Below are 15,037 nucleotides of genomic sequence, written 5' to 3' on the forward strand. Positions count from 1 at the left end.
AGATTATCAGTAACACCTTTGAATACAATACAAAAGTTCTCAACAAACGGTACTTAAAAAGATTGACGTGATCCATTGTTGTCAGTTGTATAGAGTGAAAATCTTGATTTACAGTCAATTATTCAATTATTCCTCATTACTTGGCTATTATACTTTATCAATCTCTGCTAGCCAGCAGCCAATAACTGGCTTGGGTTGTAAAACAAAAGCTAATAGAAACCTCTTTTGTCAACAGGTGAAAATCTGGTTCCAAAACCGGCGGGCGAAAGCGAAGCGTGTGCAGGAGGCGGAGATCGAGAAGCTCAAAATGGCGCAGTTTTCCCGCCACCCCCACCATCTGTACCCGCACCCTGCGCTACAGCAGTACTTCCACCCCCACCCGCTGATGGGGGCGCGCCCCCTCCCCCCCATGGGGCTGCCGCCGCACCTCATGGTCCAACCACCTGTCTCCGGCGGATCACCCTCGCCTAGCACCCAAACTAGCAGTCAACAGTGAACGCAACATTTAAAAAATAAACACAATAAAAACTTATTTCGATTATTTTTACGGCTTTGGAATACGGGTGGTCCTTAGTCCTTTGAATTAAATAAAAAAAAAACTTTATACCCTGCGATATTGTTTGTCATGCTGACTGTAACCGAACGTCACAAATTCAATATTCGAACTGTAAATTATTTGTAAATATTAGTATTAAGACATTTTAGTTTTAATTGCATTAGATATTAATATTTGTAATAAATAAATTAAATATTATTTAGAAGTTTACCTTTTACCAAATAATTTTTGTTTTTCCGAAATTTTGTAATAGATGTGAGTACAAAATTTGTGTTAACCAGATCAGAGGACTCGAATCAGTGTTGGAATGTAAAATATTTTGTGTAGAGAATTTTTATCTGTACATTGTTATTTCTACTTATGTAGTAAAAATATATAATTATTTCTTTCACATTGAACACGCGATTTTATTTCACTTTCCTGCATAAAAATGGTCGATAAGCAACTATTAATCATAAATCTACACTTGAAGCCAACCGTGTGTAAAGGACAAACTATTCTAAAAGAAAGTAGGTAGTTACCAATCTAAGCTATCTTCACTTGTTCTTTCATCTGAACTTTTCAACTCAGCCATTATTAACCAATTTCTCTATAATATTACACATCACACATACAGTTAGGATACATCGAAACCCACTTTTAACAAAAACAGCAAATACTCATTTCTGTCATCGCAATCTCCCTAGCATTATCCCGTTTTTCACAGGGTCCGCATACCTAACCTGAAGATTTGACAGGACCGGTTTTTACAGAAGCGACTGCCTGTCTGACCTTCCAACCTGCGAAGGGAAAACCAGCCCAAGTTAGGTCACATACCTCCGAAAATGGACTTCTCGCGAATGTGGGTTTCCTCGCGATGTTTTCCTTAACCGCTGAGCACGTGATAATTTATGATCCAAGCATGATTTTGAAACCAAATTCGACAATAATTGGTTTAGGCCTGTTAAAGTGACTCATCTCTATAATTACTTACTATAATTACTCGATCTTACTAAGTAGACTGTATGTACAACTGCTAACTAGGATAATTATATGCCCAATTAGCAAGTTAAGAACTCTAGGATCAGCTATCATTCTTAGAAGTGATACACAATACGCCCTGTGGTAGGTCAAACCAAGCCAACGACGCTGTTTCATACTCTTATCAACTGCTACGAATCGATGGAGCAGTAAATAAATGCAGGCAGTCCGCCATCTACGTAGAATATTACATTACAAGTACAATCAAAGAGCAAAAGTTCAGTCACTGAGCACAGCGAATTATTTATAAACAGTGGTGAAATTTTATTATGAACCATTAGTTGTCATAATTAAAAAAATAATATGTTTTTATAGGTGTTTTTGGTCTATTACAGAAACGACATGTAACCAGGAGGTCTTAACTTAAGTGCAACCAGTTAATTTATTACATTGCAAGTAACTGATTGGACTTTTGCAGGTTATCGTACATAATTTTGGGACAATATTTACGAACCTAAGTAAAACTTTTTATGTGATTTATTGTAGATTTGTCGCATATGACATTAAATACTTGGCCGGACAGAGGGAGAGCACTGAGGGGTCTCATCTGGTACAAAATTTAAGACAACAGGTCCAGTTGGGCGCGAACCTCAGCTTAGGGCGTCGTCTAAAAAGATTATATTTGAAAGTATTAATCGACCCTAGTGGGCCGATAGCGATAAGCGCTGAATGAGGGAAATCACCGCCAACGGCCTCCGTAGTTTAGTGGTTAGAACGTAGGCTCACGATTCGACTCCCGATGGGAACATGACGAAATTACTTTGTGAGACTGTTCTTTGTTTGGCAAGAACATTGCAGGCTTAAATTACCTGATTGTTCGAAAAAGTAAGATGATTCCATGCTTCGGAGGGCAAGCTTAACAGTCCCGGCTATTAGCCGTAAAAACACTTCCAAAACCACTGCGGGTTTTGCAGCGAGGCGGAGTATGCTCCATGCCCCCTCCGGTTGATTGAAGGGAGGGCTGTGCCCATCAGTGGGGCGTATATAGGCTGTTTATGATACGTGTGTTGACATACTGTTAGTATACCTATCAGCAAGTATATGAACACTGTGCTTACTGGCTTGCTTACATCAGTATCTGGAAGATAAGCCAATTGAGTGTGGAGTGCTAATTTAAATTTATCCATTAAACTTAATTGCGCGATAACGGGGTCGGGTCGCGAGATATGTATCGATAGCGATATAGAGGGTGTCATCCGTTAGAAGCTTAGAAAATACTGTTTATATGTTAACAGAGACAATTTTATGATAATATATTATAAACGGGAGCCGTGGTAGCCCAGCTGCTAGAACGCTTGCCTCTCACTTTGAGGTCGCAGGTTCGAATCCAGCACAGACCTAAACCAACATACATACATACATACATAAACTCACGCCCGTAATCCCAAATGGGGTGGGCAGAGCCACAAGTAATCAAAGACAACTTGCAGCCACTGTTGATACGAAGTCCTAAGATGGACCTAAACCAATGATTTTCGAATTCATGTTTGGATTATAACTAGTTACTTACATCAGTAAGTAGTAACCGAGACCAACAGCTTATAGTGCCTTACGAAGTTAAATTGAACACATCATATTTTATAAACATCCTGTAAACACAAAATTTGTTCCAAAGTAACATTCAGTCATTATGTATCCAAAAACAATTTTTATCACAATAATTTATGGCAAACGATTTACCTACATCGAAGATTTGTTTGTCCTACATACAAACATAAATATGACAATTAACAAGATAATGTAATGACAACAATTCTATAATAAAATGTAAAATTTTGGATTATGTAAAATGATGATTACGCTTATCTGTAGGCATTCTGTTGTTTTGTTCGTAGGTGGTCATTTCATTTTCTTATCATTATCATTTATTTTATTTTTTATTTTATTTTGTTTAGGGAGCTTACAGCTTAATTCACACAATGTTACACTTAGTAGTAAATAAAGGCCAATTACAAGCTACCACAAATAATAATCATTTATTTGATACTACGGCAGTCCCAGGCGTTGTCTTCGCATGCTATTATCCTGGACCCGTCTTAACAACTTACAGGCTTTAACGGCCTCCGTGGTCCAGTGGTTGAGCATTGTCCTCACGATCCGGAGGTCCCGGGTTCGAATCCCGGTAGAGACAAATCACAAAAAATACTTTGTGATCCCTAGTTTGCTTAGGCTGATCACCTGATTGTCCAAATGTAAGATGATCCGTGCTTCGGAAGGCACGTTAAGCTGTTGGTCCCGGTTGTTACTTAGTCGGTATCGGGGTTTTAGTGCTGACTCAAATTCGAATCTTACCTACTTTTAGTTGACATAAAGACACGTAGTCCTTTAGGGTAGGGTATGACAAAGAATTGTGACTGTAAAACTCTTAGATATGATGCAGTTATACCCTGGGAAATATGCGAATAAGAACAGCCTCTGTGGTCTAGTAGTTAGAGCGTAAGGCTCACGATCTGGTGGTCCGGGTTCGATTCCCGATGGGGACATTGTCGAAATCACTTTGTGAGACTGTCCTTTGTTTGGTAAGGACTTTTCAGGCTTGAATCACCTGATTGTCCGAAAATGTAAGATGATTCCGTGCTTCGGAGGGCACGTTAAGCCGTTGGTCCCGGCTATTAGCCGTAAAAACACCTCCACCAACCCGCATTGGAGCAGCGTGGTGGAGTATGCTCCATACCCCCTCCGGTTGATTGAGGGGAGGCCTGTGCCCAGCAGTGGGACGTAGGTTGTTTATGTTATGTTATGTAGTCAATAATTTGTTAGTAACATGGATACTTAAAGAGCTATGTTAGTAACAATACATTAAATGAAATGGTTGCATTGAAATATCTAAAACAATTGAAACTAAGTACTGAGTGTAAAGACAGTATTAGCGAGCGAAATCAAAGATGAACAACTCAGTATTAACGTATAGTAAAGAGTAAAAGATCACAAAATTATAATAATGTAAAAAACCTAACTTTACACCCCCGTTGCTATGCGCCATATAATCAACAATACCTAGGCAACGGGAGTTGCCAGATCTGACGCCAACATCTCTCGCCCCTGGTAAGAACCAAGCTAAGGTCTTACCAAGCTATGGCGTCAGATCCAGCTTTGCAAGTTTGCGCGCAGGTCTTACTTCCGCTACCCGCACGAATAAGTAATGTAAAATACCTTACTTTATTGCTATGCGCCATATAATCAACAATACCTAGGCAACGGTTGTTGCCAGAACGCCAACAGACAGTATGTAACCGGACACTGTAAAAATTCATACATGATATGAAAAAAAACATGCAACGCACAAGTGTTACTGTTCTAAACTAATTCAATACTTACCGAGTTCTTTCACGACCCATTTAACTTGAAACGAAACAGCGATTGCCGCGTCGCATCATTACAGCCAAATTAATCTGGTGAGATACACCACAGTGTACAAATGTACAGTTAATTCAGTAGCAACACTCATTAAATCAAATCAAAACTTATTAGTTTCTAACAAAATTTCTCGAAATTTAATAATAATAATAATAACCAGGATTATTGCTGTTTGGTGTCACACAACATTTAGATTAAATTGTCTTGAGGGGCCTCTACACACGCCTTCCAAAAGTCCGGGAATCCATAGGCATATAATAATAATTAAACACTTTATTGCACACAAATTTACAAGATATTTCCAGGATAAACTTATTCTAAGTTGGGCAAAGGCAACTTTATAGCTAAGAGCGATAAGGCCGCAAACAAAAAATATTTAAAAGTATCTGAAAACATACAGGGTGTTAGTAACATCGTAACGAATACTCAGGGTGATGATTCAGACCATAATTCTGAGTTAATATCAAGTGGAATTTTGCGTCGCAAAATTCATGTTTTTTTTTAATTCTTTTTTAAATTATTTTCAATTCTATACTTTTGCGAAGGAAAATTCTACTTGATATTAACTCAGAATAATCAGCTGAATCATCCCCCTCAGTATTCGTTACGATGTCACTTACACCCCACACAAGTACATACGGTAGCCATACAAGTAGGTATGGGTGTTAGTGACACCGTAACGAATACTGAGGGGGATGGTTCAGACCATGATTCTGAGTTGATATCAAGTGGAATTTTCAGTCTGAATATTCCTGAAAATTTTTGTGTTTTTTTTAATTATTTTCAATTCCATACTTTTGCGACGGAAAATTCCACTTGATATCATCTCAGAATCATGGCCTCAATCACCCCTCAAAGTTTTTGTTACGATGTCACTAACACCCGTATATTATGTTTCTAGAAATTTCCCGAATTCGAGTTTATTTAAGGTCTTTATGAGGTATAGAAAAAAAAACCTGAGGTTTGGTAAAGGACGGAGTCAATTCATGTTTTTTTTCTAAATTGACTTGTGTCTGAGTGTTTCTTTACTAAACAGTGGGATAGCCGCTTCCAATTCCTTTCGATTCCATAAAGCTTGTGCCTGTGATTATAGGATATTTAAATTAAATTTGTCGGCATGAAATATGGTGTTTATACATAGTGAACCTACTGGACATTTCTATTCTGTGGCAACATCGTGTGCTCGCAATTACTCTGTAATTAAAAATAACTTATTCATTTAGTCGCTACTCTGTGCGCACAGACGGAGCGACAATGTTTGCTTACACCTCATAAGAGAACGATTAGCGAGACAAGCCAATTTTGGTCGTATTATGAGATATTACAAAGACATGTAAGTATAATAATAGAACCTAGGTAATTAAGCATAGATAATAGGGTAGGGTTATATTGCACTAAAATGTTTAAGAATGCAGTATGAGCAATAAGGTCATCTGTTATGAGTTTCTCATATTATTTGTCTATTTTCTGTTCTTTTTGTTTCTTGTGCTTTATGAATTTGAAACTATCTCATGACAGAATTATAATTTCTGTAAGATTTTCAATATGACGAAATATAATAAAATTAGGTTAGGTTATAATACAATATTTATTGTATCTAGATTTAGGAACAGCTAAATAAATGGAACAGATACATTATATACAATATTAATTATTAATTTATTTATAAAAGGTTCACCAATAGCTTATATAATAAAACACTAAATAAAATAAAAGTTACATCTGTAACATAAGCCACACAACATTTGCAGTGTAAGACAACGTAATCGTTTAGGTAGATAACTAAATTATGCAGATATAATTTGTAATTAATATTTAAACTATTCAGTACTATGCTTTTTTATGATTCTTTCCAGTAGGCATACCTACTTTCTAAGCAGAAGTTTGTATGTCCATACTTCCTACGATTCCACAATTACAAAACCAAATCGTACCGATTTAGTCGCGCCGTGAGTAAGCGACCTCAGTCCGCGTCTCTGGCTCTTAATTACCGAAATTAATCACGTTAATGTTGCGTGCCAGTTAATTTTCAGGCCACAGAGGCCGCTTTGTGCCTTAAACGACCCGTGGCCCTCGAATTCGTAGGGCCACCGAGTAAGGAGGAGCCAAATTGGAGCGACTTAGCGATAAGTAGTTAAATTTCTATGGTACTTATAGAGAATTTTGAAAGTATTTGGATTTTCTTCACATAGGTATGTATAATTAGCACCCGTAAATATCAGATTACGGCACTTATCATTGAAGGCCGTAGACGGCTATGAAATGCAAAAAGGGAGATATTAGGACTTATCTCTCTTAATAGTCAAATACTTAGGTTTTTTTTTACAATGGCAAAAAGCTTTTTGTTTGTTGAAGGCAACGATTTTTTCTTTATGATGTTACTCACTACTTTCTCGGAGAATTATTGTCAGATTTTGGTTTCACGATATTGTCAAAATTATTGCCGATAAAATTATTCTTTTCAGAGTATGTTATTTAAAGTCGGCTCGCTATTCGCCATCAATCGGGCACACGCCTTAGCAATCTCAAAGCTCTACCAACCACGCTCATTACCCACAATTCGCGCGTGAAGCCGCCGAGTGATGCCAAAGTGATCTGTCATGTTGGCAGCACTGCACCATTCCAAATCCAAATAGGCAGAACCGAACGTTTTCACTTTTTTCTCTATTGATTTTCTAAGCACTTTAACGGCCAGTGCTCAAAGAAAATGCCATAAAAATACAAATCGCAATCGGAATTGGAATGCAAATGGGAAAATAAATGGTGAAATTACCGGTCAATGGTCACACTGTGGGTGCAAAGGGCTTTCATTTATCGCTACATTGGCCAACCTAGTTTCAGGAGATGAGGTTTTTATTGCTTAGTAGTTGAAATGAAGAAACTGTATTTTCCTCTATTATTGTTTTCTATGGTTACTTTGTAGTAGATTATTGTGGCTATCGCGTGCCAATCACTTTGCTTTGTACCGGGAAATATATAAACTAAGGGTTATTTCACACTGGATACATTGATCACCGCGATACGATAACTTATACATTTTATACCACATAGATACATCATATCAGAAAGTACTATAATGCGAAAGGTGCCTCTGGTTTTACGTTTACCTTTTCACGCCTCAATTAGAATGAAGTCAATACCGAGTATGGGTTAATAGGTAGAGCAGTTTTCAAGGACGGACTTAGTATACTAACAGCGATATCCAAATTAAATCTGCGTGGAGGAAATAACGGATATCAAGCTGCTTCTTTTTTATGGCTGGCTTCTCCGTTTCTCGAAGTTGGCAAGCTCAAGGAATGTGTCGTCCTGGCCATACGGAATAGCTCAAATAAAAAAAATATAAGTAAACACTTTGAATCAATTTGAATATGAGCAAGTATTTATTTAAAATCTACGCGAGTAATTACTCTACGATCTTGTAAAGTATTTTATGTTCTTAGTTACTATATATTATTATTCACCATTTCGAATAACAAATTAATAATTCCACGAAAGAGCATAATATATTTTATTAATAATCTGTGGCTCGCAATAAAAACACTCCGTTCCATATCGGCAGACACATTTCTCAATCATACGTAATTAATGGATCGCTATAATTTATTGATCATAATAATTATATTGTAACAATAATTGTTCCGTAAAAGAGACATTAAGATAAACGTATCGGCGGTTGGGTAACGTGGGCATACCGAGTTCAGTTTTATTACGAACAAAAAAGTTTCGTTACCTACGCGACAAGAAATTGTCTTCGTAAATAAGTCATAACGAAGAACGCGGTTTGATTATCGATCATCTTATACATAAATAGCCTATATACGTCCCACTGCTGGGCACAGGCCTCCCCTCAATCAACCGGAGGGGGTATGGAGCATACTCCACCACGCTGCTCCACTGCGAGTTGGTGGAGGTATTTTTACGGTTAATAGCCGGGACCAACGGCTTAACGTGCCTTCCGAAGCACGGATCGTCTTACAATCGGACAATCAGGCGATCAGCCTGTAATGTCCTAACCAAACTAGGGATCAAAAAGTGATTTTTGTGATATGTCCCCACCGAGATTCGAACCCGGGACCCCAGACAATCAGGTGATTCAAGCCTGTAAAGTCCTTGCCAAACATAGGACAGATCATCTTATACTAACTTCTATTTCTATGAATTAGAATTTTTATATTTTTTTATCACCCAGTCATCTACTCTATAGTCTAATCTTAGCATTTTCGATTTTGGTCTATCTGGGCATTTTCGCCTTCTTTTTGATTTATATTTAGTAAGATCTTCTTGGTCTTCCCCTTCCACAGTGTATAATCCATCACATTAGCATAAGGAGTAATCGTTTAGATCAACTTTTAAGTCGCAGGTTATTCGGATATGTATTTAATTTAAGGTAATTAAGGTACATATGGTGGTTATTAACGACTGCTAATGCAGCCGGGACCAACGGCTTAACGTGTCTTCCGAAGCACGGAGGAGCTCGAGATGAAAACTAGGCCCACGTGGTGGTTTAAGGCCCGATCTCCCTACCCATCCATAGGGAAGGCCCGTGCCCCAGCAGTGGGGACGTTGATGGGCTGGTGATGATGAAGGTACATCTGAGTACCCCGATTGAGATGTAGTCTTAAGTTTATGTTATATTTGTTGCTTATATTTTATGATTTCATTTGATTACTTATTTTAATTTTTTGCTCGAGACATACTATGCAATCGATTGATAATGTGTAGCAATATAATTATTGATGCTATAAATATCTCTAAACGGTATTCAATTTAAAAGAGTAATTAATTTTAATTGCATCATCTGTGAAGCATCAAAGTCGGTAAGGTCATAGGAGCATACTTCACCGGTAAGCATGTGTTCACATTTTGTTGATAAGAGAAATGACCCAGTCATGTCACCTCGTGATACCTGCATAGTGATGAGTATCTTTGGGAAAGCTGAAAACCGTCGCCATCGTCACCTCCCTAGCGATTTAAAAAAAAAAGTCCACATTTTTAAATGTAGAACTAACAGCCTACCGTGGTCCAGTAGCTGTAGCAAAGGGCTAGTTTCCAACTAGTCAAATCAGTTACTATTTCTAAACGACAAAACACGAAATGACTTCGGAATTTGTATGAAAAAGCACACTGTGACGTCATAGAAAACGTGATAAAATGTCGGATTGTGTTACGTTTTTCTTGATTTAAATTCATAAATAAGTTAAATAGATCCAAAGAAAATGTTTTTCGTTAGTTTTGGATCGGTCTTTATTTAGTAAACAGAATTTTATAGTTTATCTTTAACCTAGTACACGAACCAAATACTACAATATGTTATGTTATAATTTTCATAACTAAAAATGTTGACCTAATGCTAAATGCTGACCACCTGTAAACTGTACCTACCATTTTTAAGCGAATAAATCAAATCAAATGAAACCAAACCAAACCAAACCAAATCAAATCAAAATCTTTATTTGTGAATACAGGTATACAAAATGATGTTATATAAAGTTATTGCAATCTCTGTATTCAGCCTGTTGGAAGCATTTAAATAGTGGCTTGTTATTTAAGTACTTAATATTAAATTCAAAATTTTATATAATAGGATAAAATCATGAATTATGTTTTTATTTGTACAAACATGTTTATTTGTTATCCGTACAGTCCTAGAGTGAGAGTAGGAACGTGACATGGCACTGAGCTGATTGGTTTATGACTTCCTCTAGATAAAGCTATTTCAGTGAATGAGTGCGTGAATGGATCACTCAATGATTGGATACTGTAGGTATGTGGTTTGTTCTAGCTATGTATTATATTACATTGTCTTGTTGATACGGTTACTAGGTAGTTTCTGAAGTTCCATTGTAATTTGTCTCTACTTATTAAATAACTAGTATACGTCATTGTATACAATTCCTAGGAAATGTATGTAATTCCTAAAATCGTATACATTGATTTAAAAAATGTGTTGCTGTTGCAGTTTCATGTCATTTCTTCTCCTCAGCCATAATAACACCTTGCGAAGTGACGTAGATTCAAAAATGTTACATTGACTTTCATCAAGTTTATCCATGATAATATTTTTTTGTTGGATAACGTTGGATAACTGATTCTCATTCTGACTGTAACCTTATGTCCTATCCAACATAACATAATGCATAGGACATACAGAGGTAATCACTTTCTTTTTTTTCTTTTAACGTAATTTATTTGTAAGTATGTTATATATTTATTTGCATGTATTTATTGTTAAGTTGTATGTATAGTTTGTACCCGCAATCTTACAATTTTTTTTTTACCTTTTTCCTCACCTTATGGTTGTCTGGAAGAAATCGCTTTAAGCGATAAGGCCGCCATTTGCCATGTACTTAGTTAAGAGACTTTTTGTAATTATTTCTTTTTATTTTGGTGCAATAAAGTGTATTTGTATTGTATTTATTGTAGATTTGCCGCAGATGGCATTAACTACTTGGCCGGACAAAGGTAATCACTACCACATCCCGGACACTTCATACAAAACACTTAGTTTTGCACAGACACCACATATTGACGTTATCGTACACGCGCATCTGTGTGTGTGACGTCTGACGCCATATATGGTTGAAGACTAAACTATGTTCGAGGGGGGTGAGGTAAACCTAGCTCAGAGTAGGGGAGCGGAGAGTTGCCGTTCTATACGCAGTATTATTCCTTATTCTATGTCACTAGGAGACTTTAAAATATCCCGGGCATTTAAGCAGCTCAACAGCGTTCAGTTTCACATTCATGAGCCCTCTCAGGAGCCTCTGGCGGGTCAATAATAACCCTGACACCAGGCTTGAAGAGGTTGGCCATCCACCTCACAACCCACACGATAGAACACCATCTATGGTTAGTTTTCTCCCAGTCCAGCAAAGAACCGCGTTGCCCAAATATTTTGATGTTGTCATTAAAAGTATTGATAAACTTTACAGCTCAATAAAATAGTAAACAGTAACCGTAATATTGCACTTAGAGCAACAAAACACAGTATCAGTGAAAGTCAGTGTCTATTTAGTGGTAGTGAGGTGGTTCTCCACGGTCCGCGGTTGAAGCCGGCACGTCCTAACACGTATTGATACCGTGGTCCCTTTGTCAACCTGACCGGTAAAGGTGTGGCCCCAGTTTCAGCAAGAACCATTACTATTATGAGCTGTTTGGTTGTTCTATCCAGCACGGCAGAGGTTGACCTCAGTCGAATTGTAACGTGTGTACCAAGCCACACACGAGCACATGAACGTCGAGTGAAGCAGTCGCCGTAGCCGAAACCGGCTGGATCAACATCATCATTATCACTTATAGTGGGTGGCGACCTCTATAGTCTAGTGGTTGAACCTTGGACTCACGATCCGGAGGCCCCGGGTTTGATTCCCGGTGGGGACATATCACAAAATTTACTTAGTGATCCTTAGTTTGGTTAGGACATTACAGGCTGATCACCTGATTGTCCAAAAGTATTGTCCGTGCTTCGGACGACACGTTAAGCCGTTGGTTCCGGTTACTATTTATTGATGTAAGTGAGTAATCGTTACACGAGGCATGTCAGGGGCCTTTGGCGGCTCAATCATAACCCTGACACCATGGTTGATGATATTGCTGGTATTCCACCTCACAACCCACACTATAAGAAGAAGTGGGTTACTTTCATTTCGACGATCGACAATCGGATACATGATAATATCGTTAAGCCAAGTCGAAGGTCTTCGGGATTAAGGCTTGCGTATAAGTTGGCCATTAGTCCAAATTCCTCCACCAACCTGCAGTAGAACAGCGTGGCGGAGTATATTGAGGGATCGCCTATATACATAGGTTGTTTCTGTCATTCTTTTAAGCTCCTACGGCTCGGCTCAGATTTCTTGACACATTGGGATTCGGATTTTAACAAGCTGTTCTTTTCTTTTTTGACGTAACTTATTGTAGACTTGCCTTCTTAGCATTTTTGCGAGGCAAATCTAGAATCCAAGTTGACACACCGAACAAAAGACCTTACGAGGATTATAGGAATAACAGCTCTCAGTAGGACCAAACACTTTCTCCTCAATACCAGGCAATCAAAGCTCTCTCGGAGGGTTAACCGATATTGGGCTTAGAACCAACATAAAACGGATAGTAAAACTTTACGACCGCCATTCTAAGGCACTCGTGACCTACGGAATTTTAAAAACGATCAAAAAACGCTTAGATTTTTATTTTTATGGATACTTAAAAAGAATTCGATGAATGAAATGGCTTGTTTTTGTAACTATTAGCGTTGAATAAAGAATAATACTGCGTACAGAACGGTAACTCTTCGCCCCCCACCAATTCGTTTCGGGCGACAAGCTAAATTTTTACCTCACCCCTTCTGGGTCTTACTTTAGTCCAACTTAGTTGATATGGTTATGAATTGTGACGAGTATAATTATGAAATCTTTATAGTACAGCTAGCGGCAAAAAGGTCACCAGTACTAATCTTGTTTTTTTAACGTTGGGAAATGCGTTACGCATAACACGCCGCCCGGGGGGACGACGTGGTTTTGTGGGACTCCCCGTGTGTCGCCACCCGGTATACCCACTAAAACCCAATGGTGTTCCTCCTTGCCGCCGTGTGGCGGGGATACGGGAACGCAATTGCACACAACCGCGTCCCCGCCGAACCAGTTCTAATCTACATCAACATTTCATAAGTACTAGTTTGATAGTAAGCCACAATTTTTCAAGCGTAACCGAAGATTTTTAATTCCGAACCAATCTTAATTTCTTCTAACTTTTTTTTTTATTTCTTTAATGATTGAGGCGTTTTAATAGGTGCTTCTAAGCAGCTGACTAATAATTACTTAGAAATTAGAGAGGGCATTAGAAAAATGGACGCATATTATAGGGACCACTAAGCCTATATATTTAAATGAACGGTTGAATCCACAGATTTCTTATTCCGAATCTATCAATATTAAGTTGTAATGGGTTGTTTTAGAAGACACTTATAGATGACACATAACTGAATTTGATTATATGTAATGTGTGGATCTCGAAAGGCACATAAAAACCCGATATATTGGCTAATATGTAGTATTATACTTAGGTTTAATGACGATACATAGATCTAAAGAATTTCGCATGGACAGGGAGGAGGACCCGGTGGTGTAATGGTTACCTAACACGCTCGTCCAGACTTGACAAGTATTATCTTTGTATCAATTAGGAAGGTCCCGGCTTGACAAGTATTATCCTTGTATCAATTAGGAAGGAAGATTTAAAGCAAAATGAGAACTTAAAGAGTTCTCTAAACTGAAAAGGTAGGCAGATATGAAAACCTTGATGATACTAAAAAAACCCTCCTCACCTCTTTGTCAGGACCAAGTTCAATTACGTTGGTCTTTGCCTACTCCAATAGAAAAATGGTTGCATGTTCCACCCGTTGTCATTAGTAAAGTAACCACGGTAGAGCATTTGCAAGGTTTACAGGTAATGAAGGTTGCTGGATGCGACTGAGAATTTTTTATCTAACAACGTTTTCAACAAAATATTTCTTACTTTTTATTTAACAGATTTTCAAGTCGCCATATTCCTTTTTAATTACTTTTTTATGGGATGATGTTTTGTACTTATATGTAAATGACTGGGTGAAATGAAGTAAAGTGATACCACTACCAGTTAGTATGTATAATTATGTGAATATTTCTAATCTCGAGTAGGTATAAGTAGCTAGGTGCGTGAGGCGGCCACCCAAATGAGAATGCTACCAACTGATCACACCGACTCTTTATACCAATTAACTGAGAGGCATCTACCCAAATGTCTTATCTCGAACACCGATTTAAGGTTCAGTCGAGATGCATTTGGAAAATTCGAACTGTAGCGTTGACGGCGACTCCCCGAACGGCGACTACTTGACATCACATCTGTCATTTACATGTACTTACAGTTCAAAACACAATTTTAATCACGCTACATACAATCGATATAACGAATAGTGTTGTTCCATCAGAACGGCCTCCGTGGTCCAGTGGTTGAGCGTTATGCTCACGATCTGGAGGTCCCAGATTCGAATCCCGGTAAGGACAAACCACAAAAACTCATACATTATCACTTTGTGATCCCTAGTTTGGTTAGGACATTACATGCTGA

At 38.0% G+C, this 15,037-nt stretch overlaps 1 protein-coding gene across 1 annotated transcript in view; it reads left to right on the forward strand.

Annotated features, from left to right (window-relative positions):
- The window catches only part of LOC126377140 (muscle segmentation homeobox-like), a 34,798-nt gene extending 33,844 nt beyond the window's left edge, over positions 1 to 954 (forward strand). The window contains exon 3 of the mRNA XM_050024819.1: positions 236 to 954. Within this exon, the coding sequence (XP_049880776.1) occupies positions 236 to 496 (261 nt within the window). The 3' untranslated portion in view covers positions 497 to 954. The remainder of the gene's footprint in view (positions 1 to 235) is intronic.
- The last annotated feature ends 14,083 nt before the right edge of the window (positions 955 to 15,037 follow it).

Source organism: Pectinophora gossypiella, chromosome 22, assembly GCF_024362695.1.
Source record: "Pectinophora gossypiella chromosome 22, ilPecGoss1.1, whole genome shotgun sequence".
NCBI lineage: Eukaryota > Metazoa > Arthropoda > Insecta > Lepidoptera > Gelechiidae > Pectinophora > Pectinophora gossypiella.